General features: G+C 41.0%; 1 protein-coding gene across 1 annotated transcript in view; it reads left to right on the forward strand.

The window, feature by feature from the left end:
- The first annotated feature begins 8,142 nt into the window (after positions 1-8,142).
- Positions 8,143-21,391, forward strand: part of LOC148481207 (vomeronasal type-2 receptor 26-like) — a 197,273-nt gene continuing 184,024 nt past the window's right edge. The window contains exons 1-3 of the mRNA XM_088453819.1: positions 8,143-8,245; positions 9,500-9,680; positions 13,000-13,169. Of these exons, the coding sequence (XP_088309945.1) occupies positions 8,143-8,245; positions 9,500-9,680; positions 13,000-13,169 (454 nt within the window). The remainder of the gene's footprint in view (positions 8,246-9,499; positions 9,681-12,999; positions 13,170-21,391) is intronic.

Consider the following 21,391-nt stretch of genomic DNA (forward strand, 5'->3'; position numbering starts at 1 on the left):
TATAGTTCCACATGCCTCCCCTCTCTCAGCAGCCCCCACCCTTCCCAGGCTCAAAAGTACAGTCCATTGTTCTCCCAGGTTCTTGTGTAAATGCAAATTAGCACAGCTACAAGACCCAAACCTCAGATAACACTCTTGGCTTTGAAGGTATTTTATTGCAGGAAGCCTGGTAATGTAAGGTGCTACAAACAACCCAATTGCTGTATTCGAGCAGGGCCACCTGGAGTGAGAGCAGATGTTATGTCCATGAAGCTTGTTTTCATAGACTAGTTGTCACATGGCCATTTGCTCTGTTTAGCTAATGCAATCCAATTTTGACATACTGTACAGCCATTTCTGAAATATATCCTTTAGGGGAATTATAATAATATACACTTTATCCAGAGCACCCAAACTACGTAAAGTTATGAAATGGGCTTTTGGTGAATTGCCATAACTTATGGCAATGGTCACAGATGCAATTGCATGATGCTAATAGTAATATTGCCACATGTACTAAAGTGTGAGTTTATCTAAAATGGCGCTTAGGCGGCCATTCGCAAAATGGCGTCTTGCGATCTCAATTCCAAAATGGCTTCTTGCAGCCAGTCGCAAGATGGTGTTGCTGCGATTCAATTTTAAACTGATCTTGTCTCAGCCAATAATCCAGCTTCGACAATAGATACATGATTTAGGGGTATTTTGTTTGCTGCTTGTTTACTATGACTAATTGTTTTGAGGAAGGATATTCCATGTTTGATTTGTAGTAAATTTCTGTTTTTTGTTTTGTTTTCTTTTGAAATTACTTGTGAGTTTACTTCTAATAAGTGGAAATTAATGTTATTGAGGTTATTCATACTGTAGGAACAAACAAAAGTCCAAGTTTTGTGATTTTAGCTCTTTTTATAATTTTTTGATAAAAAATTCAGATCCAAAACCAAAACACACTAGTGTGGTTTTGCAAAAGCAAATCCAGATTCAAAACCTCACAGGAGTTACAGATCCAAAATCAAAACCAAAACTTTGGGGTCAGCGCACATCCCTAATTAAAAGTAACATACTTCTTCACATAGTAATGTGGAAACCTTTGGAATCACCTGAATATAAAATAATTTGTTCATTAAAAGGTTTCTTTTATGGTCACACGTTCTTTTGATATTCAGTATTGTAGTTCAAACCCCACATAAGAAGAACACTCACCTCGTACTTTATAAGTGTGTTCACATAAACATATCTTTTTGTGAGGCTTTCATCATCTGTTGTAGGGTGTATGGATAAAGCCAATGCAGCAATTAAAAAAGAAACTTATTCCACTTAGGAGTCACAATAGTAAAACTCTAGAAGATAGTTCACGAAACATATATGTGTTTGTGTATATATATGATGCATATATATATATATATATATATATATATATATAGATAGATAGATAGATAGATAGATAAACATAACCAAGTAAAAAGCAGCGGCACTCCAAACTAGATGGTTTGTTCCACTTCATACCATAAGGAGAATAAAACCTCACTGTTGTCTATACACGGATATAAAGATTGAGTTGGAGTTAAATAAACAAAAATATGGTAAAAGTACACATAAAGGGTACACCAAACATCAGTGGAAACAGTTTGAGAGTGTTCTTCCTTAGTCACCAGATACCTACATGTTTCAAATATATAATCGTTCCTCAGAGTGTGTAGTGTGACAAACCATGTTGACCATTTATACCATACTATTTGGTCATGTGACCATGCACCAATAAAATCATTCTTAGTTAAAAGGTATATTATCTGGCCATACATACATAAATAACTAACAATGCTACATAATATATACATCTACTTGTATTCTAAACATTTCAATAATAATATATAAGACAATATAGTATTTATAATCTCTAAAACCTCCTTAGATTGGCAAAAGAAAAAAAATATGGGCTGGAGTTACTACTATATATTAAACTAATCGGTAAAGGTCCATAACTGATGCTTAATAAGATTTATTAAAATTATATCTTCAGTAAGAAGACTCAAAAGTTTTCCAGGAAGAATAGGGGAGCATTGTTTTACTTCTTTGTATACTAAGCACCATTTTACCCAGTCTGTTTTCTCTTGTTCAAGTTAAGGTAGGGTGTTGGTGTTACTCTATTATTGGAGTACATAGGCTGCATAGTATTGTTCAGTGATAAGTGAACAATTTTTATGATTTTAAGATTAGTTATTTTTTTAACCTGGTACAGGTGAAGAACTGCTATTCTTGTACAAAGTAATTTGGTAGCGGGGGCACAGGTAATAAACTCTGCCTTAGACCAGGTGCATTAATTTGATGGTGGATCTTCAAACCATATTTAATGGTAGCAAAGCCGTCATGGCTTCAGTGATCTGCTTTGCACCTGAATGGCTTCTTTCATACCTGCTTCCTCTTGCAAAGGATTGTTTCACAGTCAGGTGTTATTGGAAACTAGTTTTCTTGGTTTCCTTATGGGATGAAGCTTTATTCCTAGCAGCATCAGTAGCCCTAGCACATGAGGAATCTTCTGGGGAATCCAGGATAGGGGAGGAATCAATAAGCTTTCACAAATTGAAGCAGCAGGACAACCTCTGATCATTAATAAGGAGATTGATAATGAAGGTGTTGGCAGAGGAGCTTGCATGTGATATATCCATACTGCTGGTAGCTGTTGCTGGACTGCTTGGTATCATTTTACAGATAATTTTCCAATTTATTTAAATGAACTCACTGCAAATGACGTAAGAGGAAGGATGTTCCTAGATGGTTAACATCAATACCTCAACTTACTTTAGTTACACAAATGGTGCAGATGGCTTGAAAATTTTCACAGGACTTGGGCAAAAATAATTAAAAACAAAAGAGGTGGATTTTTTGGTCTCATGGCCAGGCATGTCAAAGGCCTTTTTTCTTATCATGAGTATAAACTGCTGTTACTAGTCATTGACTAATTGTAAACGAACAATATCTTCATTATCAACATCCCCGGTGGCCTCTGCCACAAGTGTATGTGCAATTGGCTGAACACCCATACACTCAGCACGATGAGCAGATATATTTGCAGATATAACTGCCAATGGCTGTGCTGCATTTATACATTGGCCAACATGCACAAAATATATTGCCCATTAAATTAAACAGTCAATCTTTTGTCAAGTGTGTACAAAGCATTAAGCACTCCTCAAGGATATGTGAAGTTTGTTATCACACAATTGTTTTTAGCCTTAGTTTTCTTTTGGTGAACTGAATGGTCTGATATAAAGGTTGGACATGTGGACTTAAAGTGAAAATCTCTAAATATATTTTTTTCAAATATATGCATCTAAGATCTCTGTATATCTATTATCATATAGTATTCAAATATTTTGCTAGTCTTTTGGAAAGTACTGGAGGAACATGTTTCCTTTATTCGTGTCTATATTAAATGGGTTGGCTGGCTGTCAGGATGCTGGTAGTCAGAATACTGACTGTGGCATCCCAACAATGAGAATCCCAACACTATTAGGTAAGTACCCTAATGTTAACCGTTACCAATACCTTTAACCCTAACCCTCCCTTCTCGGTGCCTAAACCTGACCTCCCTCCAGTGCATAAAACCTAAGCTCCACCTCCCCGCACCCTAAACCTAACCTTCCCCTTAGTGCCTAACCTTCCCCCTAGTGCCTAACCCTAAGCCTTACCCTAAACCTAATCCTCCTCCAATTTAGCTTGTTTAGATTTCATGTGCCCTTTCTTAACCACTTAACTAACAATCTTTCTTTTTTAGCAACTTATGTAAATTAATGCTAAATAAACATGATTCAGTATAATTTTTTTAACAAAAATGTAAAATCACATTTAAATAGTGAATAATTACATAATGTAGTAATAATGATGATTTTGGGGATATTTTTGAAAAAAATTACTTTTCAGTTTTAAACAAAAGGTGGGGATAGGTTAAGTGATTATATAGAATACCTTGGGGCCCAATTCATAAGTTGGGTTACTGGCTTGCATTGTGGGGATCTGGAGGCATCCACAGCATGGGTGTGGGGGGTCCGGCAGGCATCCAACCCAGGATGCAGGGGGTTTTGCCTGCAGCGGGGTACAGGGGGGTCAGGCAGTGATATATCTATAGCTATATATATACTTCTCATTTAGCCCGTGTGGACTCATAGAATTGAGTTCAAAGATCCACCGGGCTTCAACCTGTAGTAGTTTGCCTGCTCTGTCCCCGCCCCGTAGGGTTTTGGGGACATGATCAATCAAAAAATATCTCAATTGATTTAATGTATGGCCTTTTTCAGCAAAATGCCTGGCGACAGGTTGTTCTGATGACTTTCCTGATGGCTGACCTGTGTAAAGCCATTCGTTCCATCATTATTCTCACCAATTTGCCCACATATAGAAGGCCACAGGGGCATATAATAAAGTTAATAATGTGATTAGAAGTACATGTTAACACATGTTTGAGTTTGTACGTTTTGCCCGAAGACGGATGGTGGAAAGAAGGACCAGTGATCATATTGTGACATGTGGTGCATCCGAGGCATTTATAATATCCCAGCGGTTTACTCAGAAACGTTGTCTGTTTAGTTAAATCTCGATTATTCTCAAAGCCAGTAATGTCCGAATGCACTATGAAGTCTTTGATGTTCTTGCCTCTGTTGTAACATGAAAGCGGTCTGTTATTTTTAAAACATACTAGACTAGTATCCGTAGATAGAATAGGCCACAGGGCTCTAGTGGCTCTGGGAATAACAGGACTGGATGTATTATATTCGCTGACAAAGGGAATGGACGTATCTTGCTTGTGCAACTTGCCGCTTAGAAGGTTGTGAAAATTGAAATCAGACAGCTTATCCTAATGTGTTTCACCATGATCAGGGGCTTTCTGCCTTTTGAGAAAGCTGCTGATCATGGTGAAACATGATAGGATAAGCAGTCTGATTTCCATTTTTGCATACCTGCACCCCCGGAACTATCACCAACCACCTCATGGAGATCACGCACAGCAGGCACTATCTGATCATTGAGCCACTTCACTTTGTGTGCCTAGTATGCAGCTTACACACTGATGGGTTGCCCCTCTGACTTTTATTTAAACCTAGCCACTGGGCTGCGGCTTCAACACAGTGTGGTTCCTTACATTGATAGCAGACGGATCACACAACTGACCGATAAGGTTACCATCCAGCTGGTAGGAACAGAGATCCCACTGTGCTGCTGGATGGCTTCTTGTTTACAGCACTGACAGATCCATTTATCCGAGGAGGTTATATCCATTAGTATGTGAACTATATGTGGACACTTTGTTCCAGGCTATAATACATCCATGCTACACTCTGCTACACTCAATAGCAGAGCTTAACAGGACAATCTTTTTTACAATTATTGCTTGCTCCATTTTTTTCAACCATATGGACATATTCTACTAGTTTTACAAGTGATCACATCATTGTATATTATTGTTGTTATTTTTATTTATTATAGATTATGTTGCTATTAAATACAGTACCTAGGGGGTCATTCAGACCCACTTGCAAGTGGCAGTATGCTCGCAAGTGGGTCGATGTTCCCCACTGCGCAGGCGCACGACGGAGGGAGCTCCATCGTGCGCATGCGCGAGACCCGGCAAGCGAAGGACTTTCCTTCGCTCGGAGTCTCGCATCAAAGGGGGCGTGCTGTAGATGTTGATTGACAGCACACCCCCTTTGGTGGGCATGCCGGGGGCGTGCCTGCCAGACGAAGGCGTTCCTATGGGAACACCTACCGTCTGAAGCCGGCCCCACTGACATCACTAGTGATGTCAGTGGGAGTGATTTTGGCTCTGATAGAGCCAAAATCACTCCAGGGCTTGCGGTTGAGAAACCCGACCACAGGGTTTCACTTGCAAGTCCGATGGTTGCGACCATCTTGTTGGACGCTCGTATATGCTGTGGGTGGTGACCCACAGCTACATGAGCGTCCAGGAGGATGCTCCATTTTAATGGAGGTGGGCACTGATTCAGAGTGAGTTCTCTGGTCAGAGCGTCCGGCTCTGAATCAGGGCCTTAGATCCTTACAAATGCTTTACTAAGCTACCTATGCCAAGAGAGATAAATAACTAGATATATCCGTGTTTGCATCAAAGCTATTTTTGACACATTTTTAAGTGTGTATTAAAATTTTCATTATTACAAATGATAATTTTGATTAGTTTGTGTGTGTAGCGCTCTTCCACCTATTTATACTATATTTCTTGTTGTTGGGAAGAGTGGCATTATTCCCAGGTGGTGAGCAGCAGCCTACACAGGGTTTTTTTTATCCAGACTAGAGCTTCTTTGGTGCCTGGTATTTTTACCTTAGTTTGCACTATCAACAAGTGGTTTACGCCTTGAGAGAAGTGTCTGTTAGACAGCACTGACTGTGTAAACGCGAGTCCAATAATAAAATCCAGTTGTAAAGAACAAATGTATTATTTTGTGTCTGTCAACCCGTACTTATTATCCGAGTGCTTGGGCACCAATGCCATTTAGGCAAAAAAGGAGTAATCAATATTCTTGCTATGGCTAATATTGGTACTTTTCAGCAACTTTGTGGAATTTAACTGTTCACAGCTGTGAATATACAAAAACCCTGGATCAAATATGCACAAATATAAATGACTATTGGTTCTATTTCAAATGATGTTTTGCTAGAAATAGTATGTATAAGATAATACTATTATTTGTTAATATTCTTTCTATATATTTTAGTCTAAATTAATGCTATGTTATTGATAGATACCACCCGTGTATAAAATATTTTTTTAACTGTAAGTTGTTACTATTTAAGTAAATAAATGAGCTACTTGTGATAGTGCTTCAATTTATAATTTTCCTTGGTTTATTCTTATCAGTGTAGTACATATCAGACTAAAGCTTGTACCCAGCTACACAGATATATCTGCAGATGATGACCATTCATACTCACTGAACAACTATTATCTGCCTCTGGGAATGGGTCCCTGGGGCGTATTGGGCCGCCAGGACGCCGGGCTGGTTCCCATTGGGCCGGTCTCTTTTTACACCTTTTACGGGCCGGCAGCTAACCTTCCTTTACACACCACCGAGTGTGGCCCAGCTGCCGTGATCGGAGCTCAGTTCCGACCGGGCAGCCAGGGCTGGATTATAGGCAGGGCGGCAACCCCGGGGCCCCCACACCCTTTCCCTGAAGCTTACTATTCAAACCCGGAGGACAGCATTTAGCTGTGTCAGCTCCGGTCAACCTTGGTCTCCTCGGCAGCGCAGCTGTTATTACCTGTCATCACAGCCTGTCACAGTACCAGTCTGGTACTGTGATAGCTCCTCAGCAGAAGTGGTAACATCAGTTGAGCCGCCGAGGAGACCAAGGACCGGAGCTGATACATCTAAATGCTGTCCTCCGGGTTTTTTATAGCAAGTGTCGGGGCAAGGTGTGGGGGCTTCTATATCTATCTATATATATATATATATATATATATATATATATATATATTACACTGTAAAAGTGTAATTACCTGAGATTTTAAAAAAATATAAAAATAGCTACAGTATATATACACATGTATATCTACTGTATGTGAGTATGTGTGTATATATATATATATATATATATATATATATATATATATATAGGCAGCAGTGGGAAGACTTCCTGATGAAAATCATTGTAATGATTGAAACGTTGAAGTAAACTAGGTTCTTTGTAACCAGTCTTATATTCTTTACTGGGGAGTGCCGCTGCCACTGCTGCCTATTTCGTTACTATTTGCGGAGGGCACCCACTAATAGAGGAGAGGAGGAGTGCCAAGCTGTTGTTGCTTATATATATATATATATATATATATATATATAAACAAATATATATATATATACATATATGGGTCCCCACAAGTTTATTGCCCACAGACCTTAATTTGGCCCTGCGGACAGTGTTACCGCTTCTGCTGCACACGCCGGCAGCCACCCTTCCCTCAGTCACCCCACTTCCGACCCAGCTGCTGTGATCAGAGCTCAGCGTTAAGCCTACAGACCTAAACAAAAATGGCCGTTGGTGGGAGCTGCTGTGCACGCCCAGCTGCTGAAGCTCCCCCTGAAGCCTTTGCGGAGCCTGTCAGTCACTACTGATGGCTCCACCTCCATGCCACCTCAGTGCCTCCAGGATCATCTCTGTACCATGCACGGCACACTGGCACTGTCTGCAACACCAAGCAGCTGGCATACAGAGTACACAGACAGCACAGCAGCAACCTGCACACCGACAGCCTGTGACTGTAACAGTAAGTAAACAATTTTATTTATATCTAACATATGTCTGCCTGCCTGATTATATATATATATATATATATATATATATACATATATACACACACACACCTAAAGTGCCGCCCATTCACTTGCTATATACTATGTCTGTATATATATATATATATATATATATATATATATATATAAAACATCACTACGATGATAGGTGTATTATTGGACTGACACAGGAGTGTTGCTGAAAGTAGGTGCGTGCAGAGACGCTGAATCACGCACGTTGGAGGCCATAGTTGATTGATAATTTGCACCTAGCAGATGACGCATCTGATGGTAATGGCTAAAGACAAAAGTGGGTGTCTCAGTCCTTGCACATTTGGATGCACGGCTGTGCACCATGCAAGTGACAGGGTTAGTAGCAGCTGCAACTGCATCCAATTTAGAATCAGGCCCTAAAAGGAGGGCGTATCATATTTCCTCAACAGACTCCACCATTTTAACAGAGCCCGCCCCCATCAGGGCTGCTTCCAAAAATTTTCCGGGATGGTTTTCCTTCCCAATTCGCCCCTGATGGGTCCCACCTGCCCCCTCCCTGCAGCCTCTGCTGCAAGTGTACAGATGGTTGGCAGACCACCCGTACACACTGCCTGATGGACAGATATATCTGCCATCAGCTGTGCAGCAGAGCTGACACAATATGTATGTGAACAGGCACCTGATAAATTGATCGGCCAATAAATCTGTCAGTGTTTACCCATCATAATAGGAGAAAATGTCTTATTAATTTGCTATTAGATAATTTATAGTACTGTGTGTCTGTGCTAGTGGGCTTATATAATACTGAGCTTGTTGCTGTTTATCAACCCATTTTGGCCTGGTTTTCTACCCAGTGCTTTAATATTGTTTTCTAGAATATAATGATTGCTGCAAATTGAAATGTATACATATATTAACGATGTTAGCCATTACATAATGTGTTATCAACCCCATCCCCTTTTTTAGCACCTTTATATGAAGCTAACTGCATCTCAACAAAAAATATGCAATTTTCTAAATAAAGAGTGAAAACATTAAAATGATTTTAAAAACCATAAACACATATAAAATATAATTTATGCATGTGTCATCATATCCATGGATATTAGTCACCAAACATGTAATCATATTTTTCCTCATGTGCACCACACCTGTGTTATCTGCATCTAAACATCAATGGGGAGTTCTCTACCCAGTGGGCCAATAGATTTAATTATTTTGGACATTTTTGTCAGATACTGATATTCCGTTGTTTACCCTATTGCTCAATGATGAAATTGTTAAAATCATGATTGAGCACAGTAACCAATATGCCAATCAATATAATGCTCAACTTGAACTCAAACCATATGAACTGAAAAGATTATTGGGTATTCTCTTTCTTAGTGGTTACCACAATCTTTCTCAGTGGAAACGGTATTGGTCATCTAAAGCTATATTAGGGATTTTAATTGTCAAGCAGACTCTTCCGAGATCAAGATTTGAGTGACTCTACCAACAAAAATTTGAATACATTTTATAAATTTGCTATAATTAACCCATTCTTTGATGTAGCAAATAAGCAGTTCATGAAATTTGGAATATATTCTAACAATTTATTGATCAATGAGAAAATGATCACCTGTTTTGGTTATTACTAATTTAATATATTCATTGACATGAAGCCTATCAGTTTCGACATCAAGGCCTGGTGTCACCATGTATATTTTGATAATTTATTCTCACCTTATCATCTAATATGTATCCTGACTGAAAAATGTTTCTTTGCTACAGATAAAATATATCACTATCAATAAAATTATAGATATATCACAGTCAAGTGCAAAAAACCCCCACAACATATGAAATTACATTTATATTCATTATTTAGGTACTGCTCAAGTAAATTGAGTTGGTGGTGCTCACTTACATGAGAAAATAAAGAAAGGCAATTAAGTTGCATTTTGCAAAGGAGATTGTTTTAGTTTGATAGAAATATAATGCACAGTTGAACCACTAGCCACATCCAGAAGTTATGATCATGGGTAAAACAAGCATGTCAACATCAATTTTCCATTGCTGATCAAGGATTTAGTACCAACATGGGAGGCATTGGCCTTCAAAGTAATTATTTAGGCAACTACCAAATTTGTGGTCTATCTTCCAAAATATAGTCTAGATGGAAATATTCTCCTCTGTTTACACACTCAAGACTTGATTGGTGTCCAAGAGTGAACTTCAGGGTGAGCACCCTGAGGTCCACCCTAGGCTACCATGGAAGTCTTGAGCGTGTAATCAGAGGAGAATATTTCCATCTAAACTATTGTTTGGAAGATAGACCACTAATACAAATTCTGCAAAACACAGACATTTTAGATGATCCTATTTATATAAGGAAGAATATATACAGGATTGAACTTTGGTTCACAAAAGGTCCAATTTTATGTTGACTTTTGAACTCTTTAGGACATTATATGAATTTATAATTTTTTCCTCTCTTATCTATATAAGGAATTATAGTAGCATCTTGAGAATTTCCTTTTTTCTTTTTTTGCTGTTATTACTGTTGTAATAGGGATACAACTGGAAGCTGTCATGACCAGGCACTGGGGCTACCTCTGATGAGGTTGGGGACTGGGTTTTATTTTATATCCATAGGGGAAAATGGTGAAAGTGACGGACTAAGTATCCCAAGTGCGGTCAAACCCACGTTTGGCGAGACCTGCCCAGAGGCGCAGCATCTAACCCACTTGGTGGTTTTCTCCAGTGATCCCTCCAATCGGGATATGATTTTTGCTGCATCAAGTGAACAGGTCACGGCCCTCTGGATAGGTACCTGGGAGAGATTGAAGACTAGAATAATATACTGAATATAACTGACACAGGGAACATTGAGAATAGCATGGAGGAATGGAAGCATGATTTATACACAGAGAGGGATATTTGTACACAGAGGTGTTGCTCCAGCCACACTAATAGCTGACTTGGAGATTTAAACACAGGAATGTTTATTTGTACACATGGATGTGACTTGAACCACACAGGATGAAGCAGTAACTTGTATTGTACACAGGAACACTGGGGACACTGGCAAAATAACTGGATATTTAGACACAGGAATGTGTATTTGTACTCAGGCATGTGACTTGAAACACACAGGAAAAAACAGTAACTTGTATATTATACAGGAACACTGGGGACGCTGGCAGAAGAACTGGAGATTGTACACAGATTTGTAACTGGAGCTAAAGACAGGCACATATTTGCATAGTGGTGCAGCTATGAGGCACAGGATAAGCTTGTAGTTAGTAATCACAGGATTAACATGCACAATGGTGCAGCTTGAGTTACAGGATAAAATTGTAATTTGTAATCACTGGATCAGCATGTACAATGTTACAGCTTGAGGCACACAGGATACTTGTAAAGAACACAGGATAGAATACATGAATACCTTCAGGGAAACACAGGTTTACCGGAACACAAGGAATGACTACCTGCAGGCATTTAGTGATGTTGAACAGCAATTTCTTGTTGCAGAAGTCGGTCTTAAATACCCACAGGCAGCTGTCATTGGATCCTAAGATCAGCTTGGACTCTAGCAGGACTGCCATTGGAGGAAACTGGTCAGGTGAGATGAACCAACATGGCTGCGCCAATGCCTGCCAACACAGGAGTCAGGATGCACACATGGAAGTCCTACCTGACCCCAGGGATAATTCTCAGCCATAACCCACCACTGCCACTGATGTCTGAACACCTCGGAGCCTAAAGACACCAGTCCAGTGGTGAGTAAAGGCCAATCCCAGGCCAGATCCTGACAGGAGCTTCTCGAGAGGCATATCTAGGAGCACTGGTGTGGTTTGCATCTTTCTCTATTTTTGAACTGCCAAATTGGTATTTGCTCAAAAAAGTTGTGGTGGCCATTTTTCATCAATACTCTTTCAAACATGTTGGTGAATGCTTGGAAATTACAAATAGAATTTGGCATAATAAGCCTAAATATTGTAAAGTTTGCCATAGCAAGACTCCATTTATTCTTTTATTTGCAAAAAATGCATTGGGAGTTTGCTTCTAAAATGTTTAGAAAAAATATGCAGCCCTTAAATGAATACTTATCTTTTATTTACTACTGATTACATAATTATAATAATCAATACTAATCTTTGTTGTTATTATAATTTGGAGTTTATTTAAGTTCATGTTTTCTTGTATAACTTGTTTTTTTTCAAAAATGTCTTAATCTATTGGCCTGTGGGTAGAAAACTGCCAGTCTGTTACTCAGAAATCTTTAAAATGAAAAAAAAAAAATCCACGTTTTTTCTTAATTGGGACAAAATTAGCCATCCCTCAAGAAATCTCAATTTTTTTAACCGATTCAGGTACCAGGCCACAGCAGGTTAAATTATTTGTGTCACAAGAAAAGTAATATACAGTAACATAATAAGATAAAAAAGAACAATATATAAAAGATGCAAGTGTCAGGATATAATATTTGACTTATACCACTTATATATCTAAGTTCCGGGTCTGACACGGAGGCTGAAACAGGTTCCAATCCAGATCAGATGCAAAACTTCCCAGGAGCTGACCCTGGATATTCCTGAGTCGGCGCTGTTCACACTGGAGCCAGGTCTGCAGTGAAGTAGACTCTTGGAAATGAAATAATCTCCAAGCGCCACAGAAGTCGGCCAATCAGCAGGCATGCAGCATGATCCAGGTCATCATGACCCAGTTCATGCCATTTACACTGTAGGATTTCATGGGTTGTACCCGTGTTAGACCATGCAAGTTACCTGGGTTGGATTGCCGGGACACTCGACAATTATTCGTCCCTGAAATCCTGGATACGAGAGGACACAGTTAACCTTAGCTTATTGGATACAGGACTAGCTCCGATCATTAGAGAGGAAATTGATGTTGAAGGTATTGTTAGTGGTGATTGCAGGTGCAGGGATCTAGCTAAGAGAAGTTAGCTAGCTGATGCTAAATATACTGTATGTTGTTAATTTTTTAGCATAAGTTTTTCTATTTTGCCAAATATGTTTTATGAACATGCTGTAAAAGATGTAACAGGGAGAAAATTCCTGGACGGTTAAGGTCCCTACCTCTATTGACTGTGGCTTTACAAATGCTACAGATGGCAAAGCAATTCATGTTAGAATTTCGGTAAAAATACTTACACACATAAGAAGAGGATTTCTCATCTTATGCCCAGGCATGATAATGGACTTATTTTTATCATGCGCAAGAGTTTCTTCCACTGGTGCCTCACTTACATAAACACCATCATCATCAGAATCCTCATTAGCACCAGTGTCAGCTACAAAAATACCCCCCTCATCTTGTTGCACTTGCACAATAGCATCTTCATTTTCTAGGTCAGCATCTTCTTAATTAGTGCTGCTCATCCCCATATTTGCAAAATAGTGGTAAAATGATTCTCTACAAGTACAGTTATAGAAAGGTCAGGCTCACAAATAGCACTCACAGATAAACTTAGACTCACCACAGGGATTTGTGATATTTCTGAACACACAGATTGTTCTACTGCCTTAGTGTTTTTTTTCTGCACTGATATTCCAGTTTTCAATTTTTGACACCTCTTTTAGACTCAGAATGAGAAAGACTTGCATTGTCATGGGATGCGGAAGATGCATGACTGAGAGCAGTTGCTGTACCACCACTCATAAATAAAGGACAAGACCTGATCCTTTCCTTGCCACTATGTATGGTGTACGGCATTTTGGCAAGTTTATGTTTTTCTGCAGGGAACTTTCCCTTAATTAGAAGAGTTTTTTTTTATTTAGCAATGTAAAATATTGTTTTGATTTCAGATGCCTTGAGCATTGGGTTAAGTAGATGACATTGAAGAACTAGCATCATAATGACTGGTGTCAGCAGCTGTGATGCTACTATTTGGTTTCTTCTCCTTCTCTACTTTTGACTGATCATCTTGATCCATTTCAATGAACAACATGAGTTGTACAAAAAAACAACAATTAGTGACAACTCCCACTGTGGAGTCACACAGTGCTTATATTTATAAAGAACTTGTAAAAAAAATAATATTTTTTTTCACTGATAATGAGGAGTCACACAGTGCTTATATTTAAGAAGAATGCAATGCAGTACTTACACAACACAATTTGTACAAAAACAACAGTTTTTTTACAAATGTGACAACTTTTGCTGGCACCAGCCTGCACTGTGCACCAATAAATGGATAATGCCGCCTTGTATTAGGGGTAGCTCAGGGCTGCAAAGTGTACAAGGCAGTGAGCATGCAGTGACAAACAAACAGTTGTGCAATTTGATTCAAGGTTTAATTCTGCCCTATATGGTGTTCTGCGCTGCAATGTAGGCACTAAGCATGGTAGTGGCAAAAAACACAGTGTGGATAAAGGGTTAATGCTGCATTTCTGCAGTGCTAAGTCACTTACAGTACCAGTGATACACTGACAATAGTAAGTGAAATATATATAAAGAATGGTTCATTATGGAATGCCAACATTCAGGATCCACGCAGTCTGAACCCTGATTGTGAGATCCTTCAAGGGTTTGAATACTGATACTTTGTTGGTCAGTACCCTAACCCTCCCTCTTTCCCTACCCTAACATTCCCTCTTCAGTGCCTAACCCTAACCTCTTTCTCAGAGCCTAAACCTTACCAACCCCCTCCCCACACCTTAAATCTAACCCTCCCCCCTTTGTCCCTAATCCTGCCCCTAGCGCCTAACAATAAACCCTAACCCTCCTCCCAACCCTCCTAGTCAATATTTCGGCATTGGCATTCTGACAACCAGAATTCCCACTGTCAGGATAATAAACATATCCCATATAGAGTTATAGATGTTCCTGTCCTGCACTATAAACATAAAAAAATGTTTTGCTAACTGCCTACATACATATAATAAATATACCTCTGTCAGTATTACTCTAGGGTGCCACTGCCCATCAAGATGAATGCCTGAAAGGTGAAAGCCAAGGGGTCTAACAGTATCTGGACATCAATACATCAGTGTATGGATATGACACAGAAAATAATACAGTAATCCCTTTTAGGCAGGCCAATCAGGTACAGTACTGCACAGTGTAAACAGATTATTTAATACAGTATACAGTACTGTAGTAATTCTACAATGGGCTATTTTATGAAAGACTACCCGTGTGATTACTTTTGCCATGCACATTGTTCTGCAAGTGCCTAGTGGCAATTTCAACAGTGATGTGCAGCACTCACACAGTAATAGCATGCCTTAGAAAAGAGCAGTGGGGTTTGAAGGGCACTATACTGTATGAAATCATCACTTAACTACAAGTCTCAGCCACAAAAGATGTGTCTATAAATTACAAAGTGATTGTGCATCTTTTGCAGCAAATTAACATGCAATCACCTCCCGATTAGAGTGAGTGGCTTGTGCATGCACACTGCGATGCATACACATGCGCAGTAGTGAAAATCGGCCATCTGCGAGTGAATGCAGCCTTATGAGCAGGTCTGAATCGGGCAGATAATGACTTTGAACACTCACACTGTGATGTATACATATGCACAGTGTTCAACAATCACACATCTGCGTGTGACATTGCAATTGCAATCCTTGCTGAATCAGGCCCTATGTCCTTTATTATGTTAATTAAAGGCTCATGCTTGCTTTGAGGGAAGGAATGTAGAGTGCCCACCAAGTTTGTAATTTGATCACACCGCCCGCACCAAAGACTTCATACAGTATAGTAGCCCATCCCTCAACCAACACCACTGTTTTTCTTTAAAAAATACTATTATATAAGTATCTGCAGTTAGCAATACTGTAAATGATAAATAAAAAAACCTCTAATATTATGTTTTGTATGCACAGTATATGTCCCCTTTCAATCATATTCACCATACAGAGATGTCCACTTGCATCTTTGTTGCTTTTGTGATAAATCACACCACATATGGAGCAAGTTGCGTTCCCTCGACTGGGTACACACGCTGCAATAGCACTTGAGTTCTGTAGGATTGCATGGTGAGAACCCAGCCACAGCATGGCATACTGTGGCACATGCATGTGCAACAATTTGCATGGTGCAATGCATGTGCATGTTTGCCACACAATTGGCAAAGTAGCAAGAGTACACATCTGCATAATACACTATAAAGCAAGCTGTGTATACACTGAACTTTGAGGCATACTATAGTCTCACCTGCAGCACAAGTCGCAGCACAGGCAATTGCCAGAAGTTTGCAGCAGAAGATGCACAGTTTGTAATCCAAAGATACCGCTTTCTTGGCCAGGCTTGACTACCCTCTTGATTTGGCTGGGAGCCTCCCGAATATTGGGTGCTGCTCCCAGCCCCCCGGAAAGATAGGCAAGCTTCCTGGCATCCTCCAACCCTCACAACCCCACCCCCAGAATAAACTAGAAATCCCCTCAGAGGGGCGGCTGGGGATGCGATTCGTGCTGAACCGCCTCATTGTGGCCACGCCCCTGCTTCACAATGTCAAAAATAACGGCATTGTAAACAGGGGGCAGGGCCATGATGATGCGATCACACGGCCCCGGCCCCACCCCCAATGTGTCATAACTGTCCGGACACCCCCCCGCTGTTAGCCTATAATCAGCTCCCTCCCAGAAGGAAGGAGCTGATTGTCAGCAAGTATGTTCTGGGCTAAGACTTATAGTTTCATGCACCCTTCTCAAACACCTCTACTAATTTCTATGGCATGTCATCACAGTGAGCACCGCACAGCACTGTCAGTGTGTGATCCAGCTGACCTCTTTCTGGGCTAAGATTTGTAGTTAAGCGATTGTTTCATTCAGTGCCCTTGTAAGGCATGCCATCACTGTGTGAGTGCTGCACACCACTGTCTACAGTGCCACAGTGACCGGCTCTTAGTTATGTGTACCGATTAGCATCAACCTCCTAGTGGCAAGGCAGTGCTGACATTGCCACAAGTGTGCTGCAGAAGAGATAAACAGAGTGATTGTATGAGAGCGGGTTAAACCTCAAGTCTGGGGGCTGGCTTGTGACACCATGTGATTTAGTTGGTCCTATTGGGCTAGGGGTGTGTTTTACTTAGGTATGTGAGGCATTGTGTGCTGAGACAAATCCTCTTTTTGTTCCTTTATTCTGGCAGAGACAAGTGCAGTGTGCTGTGGGTCCAGAGCCATAACTATACTTTTTGGTGCCCTGTGCCAGAGAGAGTATTGTGCCCCCCATTTTTTTAACCAAGGACATAAGATAGTGCACCTGAAAAAGTGTCATGGTCTGATTGGGAAGGGCCAGGGAATAGCTAGGAGAAGCCAGGAAATGCTGGGGGAAAAATAAAAGGAAGCTGCAAGTGATAATAAACAGGGAAATTAACAGGCCCAAACAGCACCCCCTGCCTTCCAGTGCCCTGTGCCAGGGCACTGGTCACATTACCCTATTTGCAGCCCTGTGTAGCTCTATACAGTATAGTGTATTATTTGCCTTCTTTCTCCCTGCATTCCTTTCAGGAGCTCTCCTTCTGTCTCCTACTCTCACTTGCTGTGTCCCGTGCCTCGTTCAACTGCATTTCTCTTTTGCTGTTTTTCTCTCCTCCTGCATTCCTCTTTCCCTGTATCTATTCCAAATTTCCCTGGCCTCATGTATGACCTGCAGTGCCCTCAGAACCCCCCCTGCATTACCTTGATGACTCTGTATCCCCTGTCAGGCTAGCAGCTGGCTCAGCAGGTGATTCCAATCTTCTATGAGGCCATGTTGTAGTTGCATGCATACCTGCTTCAGCCATTCTGGCCTCTACCGCTGGATGGTCACGCAGCTTGCAAGGTGCTGCAACTCCTCATGGGGTGTGGCAGTTGTCTCTCAGTGGTGGGAGGGTCAGCACACTCCTGCTGCTGTATCTGCCTGCCCACAGGTTCCTGCATGCTGCTGTCAGCTGGCCATGGATGTGCGCAGGTGTCCTCATGGATCCCAATGGGGACTTATGCTGTTACAGAGGGGGGAGGTGAGGCTAGGAGACTGATCAGGTATCGGGCTCTAGCATGGGCATGCACGGCCAGTAGATGGCACAAAGCCACACAGCCTGATACAAATGGCAGCTATGCTCAGCTTCCTGAGCCTCCTCAGTGGGTGGAGCTTAGGTGCCATATTACACAAGGGATTCAGAGCTTGCTGCTGGTGTGCTCTGACAGCAGCTTTGAGATGGAGGAGGGGCATGTCTAGCAGTCACAGGGGGTTAATAAGGTTGTAGGTCCTCACACTCTATCAACACTTTCTATGCCCACATGCTCTTGGGATGCTGCAATAATGATGACAATCATGTCATCCATGGTCGCTTTTGTTGCTGCTGTCTCAAAGCTGCCTGGGAGGGTCTTCAGCTATTGTTTCCAACACAGTTCTGAACTTGCATTCCCAGCAGCCATGCCTGAGCTGTTTTAGTCAGCGGTGCATGCATTTGGGTACTTAGTAGGACAAAGTATAGCTCAGGGGCAGCCCCTTTCCAGCATCAGCCAGTTCCGCTACACTGCCCTCTGCATCTTTGTCTGCATTTGCGGCTATGTACCAGATGCTGTGTTAGCCTCTTTTTTAGATTTTGACACCAGCGACAGTCATGGGGTTGCAGCTGTTGAGGAGGAAGTAACATTGGCCAATTCTTCATGTGGTGAGCAGCTGAGTACTGTACATTAGGTGGGTCTCAATTGCACATCTTATGATAACAGTGGCAGTTGTTCCTTATCTTCATTGCTTGTGTCAGATGCCAGCAGCTTTTCCAGGGCATGCAAGTGGGCTACTAAATATGCTAGACTTGAAGCTGATCAGCATTATAAGTCATCTAAACATCACCATTTGCACTAGCACAGTGCTTCTGCCACAAGTTCTAAATGGTCACTGGGGGTCGGCTGCAATAATATGCTGGTGTTGTGCAGCTTGCATCCATGTTGTAAGTGAAATATAAATAAAGGTTTGTATGTGGATTTGTTTATGCTCACCTAAAAAGAGAAAAAGTTTTTTTAAGTTGGCCAAGGGAAAGGGAGGAGTTGGCCTTGACACCATCAAGTCCTATAGCAATTCAATTGTTATTTGCAAACTTGCCCAGAGGTGCAAATAAATGCTATCAGGTTCATAGAATGTCATGCAGTGTGCATGCCTGGTGGGCTTACGATGAAGAATTTAGATGGATGCAGGATGGTAGGCCTGTTATTGAGTTTAGTGGAAAAGAGTGGCTTGAGGTTACTCAGCCTATGTGTATTGCAGTTGATGCTCCTCCTATTTGTTGCATGCTTTGACTGTGTCACCTTTCTGCTCAGAATCCGAATAAAGGCAAATGTTTTGCTTTTAATAATGCAACTTGTACACAGGTGAACAGTATCATTTACAAAACCTCTGTTGCTTTGCAGCAGAGCCCATCACATTTCTAACTATTCCCAGCTGGATGGACAACAGACATCCAAGCCAGCGGGGGATGCCAGCACAAAATAAGGCAACATCCCCAGTGTTTGGATGCCATGGTGAAATGGTTAGGTTAGTAACCAAACCTTGCGGATGCACAGATTTTGTAATCAGGTTTTGCTTTCAGTTTTATTTGACCCATTAGGAGTGAGGTTCCTGTTGGTTCCCCAAGGAATCTGTGGTCAGCGTGGGAGTTGCCTGATGTCCTTAAAGCAAAAGTTCAGGAGGAAGTGAGCCTAGAGTGAATGGCAGGGTCCTTTGAACAGCCTCCATGAGATGGTTTGAGCCTTTCTCTCATGGGAGTTGTTTCCAAGAAGTCTCCTGGAAAATTGAGAATCATTAGGCATTTATCTTACCCATTAGTGTCAACGGTGAATAATGCTATACCTCCAGAATTTTGTTTGGTGGTGTATTAGTCTTTTGAGAATGCTTTTGAGATGGTTGGGTATTATGGACCCATTGCTCTCATGGCTAAGATAGATGTGAAATTGACCTTCTGTTTACTACTCTAGCATCCTCAGTCCTTCAGATTCATGGGTTTTTGCATTGAGGGCGGATATATTATAGACAAGTGTTTGCCTATGGGGATGCTCAATTTCTTGTGCCTTTTTTGAAAAATGTAGCACCTTATTTCATTGGTGTGTGGAGTCTTCTTGTGTGGGTCATGGGATTGCACACTATCTCATTGACTTCCTGTGTGTGGGTCAAACTGATTCAGAGCATTGTGATTTTCTTTTTTTTCCACTTTCTGGGTCATGTTGTTGAAAAGAAGACTAAAGGTCTTCTCACTCACTTATCATTTTGAAACTTTGCCTGTAGGGTTATCCTGATGGACAGAGGTTCTTTATGGAAGCTGGAGCCACCCACAGCTGGTGTATTCAAGCAGCACAATTTAATTCACTTGATGTCTTAGATTAAAATAGATCTGTCTATGTGGACCTGTTTTCTAGAGAAATGTAATAATGTGCTGATTTGGATGGCCCCAGCTGTTGACAATTTCCAGTTTCAGCTTTTCACTGATGCGGTGGGTTCAGATGTGTTTGGTTACTACCTTGCTGGGTCCTTATGTTCAGCACTTTGGCCTGAGGAAATGGTGTGCTTAGATCTCACTAGTGATCTCTTGCTTCTCAAACTCTTTCCAATCATGTTTGCTTTGGAATTATGGAGCGAGCATCTGTGTGATGGCAGTATAGTTCTTAGGAGTGACAACCTTTGCTTTGTGCATACAATTAACCAAGAGCGTGCTAAATCTGCTGATTTTGCTAGTTTTGGCGCAGTTTATCTTGCTTGCGATGCAACATTTCATTTAAGGTGCAGTATGTTCCCAGGGCAGAGGATGAAATAGCTGATGCGTTGTCTCGGTTTCAGTGGCCTAGGTTTCAGTATATGGCCCCTGAGGCTGGTGTGCCTTTCCCCTCTTATGTTTAGTAGGTCATCAAACCCAGCATGGAGGGCTTAGCAGAGAGGTCCCTTGCCCATGCTACTCAGGAGGTTTACTGCCATTCTTGGGAAGAGTTAGAAGAATATTCCCATAGCCACAGATATGGGGGCAAGAGCAGGCATCAGTTGATTCTTTATTTTATTTGGCGTCTCTATGTCTATGGCATAATGAGAGCTGTGGTATCTTGTTATTTAGCTGGTATTACATTTTTCTGTAAGTTGAAAAGCCTTCCAGACCTTACCACAAGTTTTCAGTTTCAGAAGGCCTTGAAAGGAAGAGCTGG

Source organism: Taudactylus pleione, unplaced genomic scaffold (assembly GCF_031769625.1).
Source record: "Taudactylus pleione unplaced genomic scaffold, aTauple2 ptg000592l, whole genome shotgun sequence".
In the NCBI taxonomy this organism is placed as follows: Eukaryota; Metazoa; Chordata; class Amphibia; order Anura; family Myobatrachidae; genus Taudactylus; species Taudactylus pleione.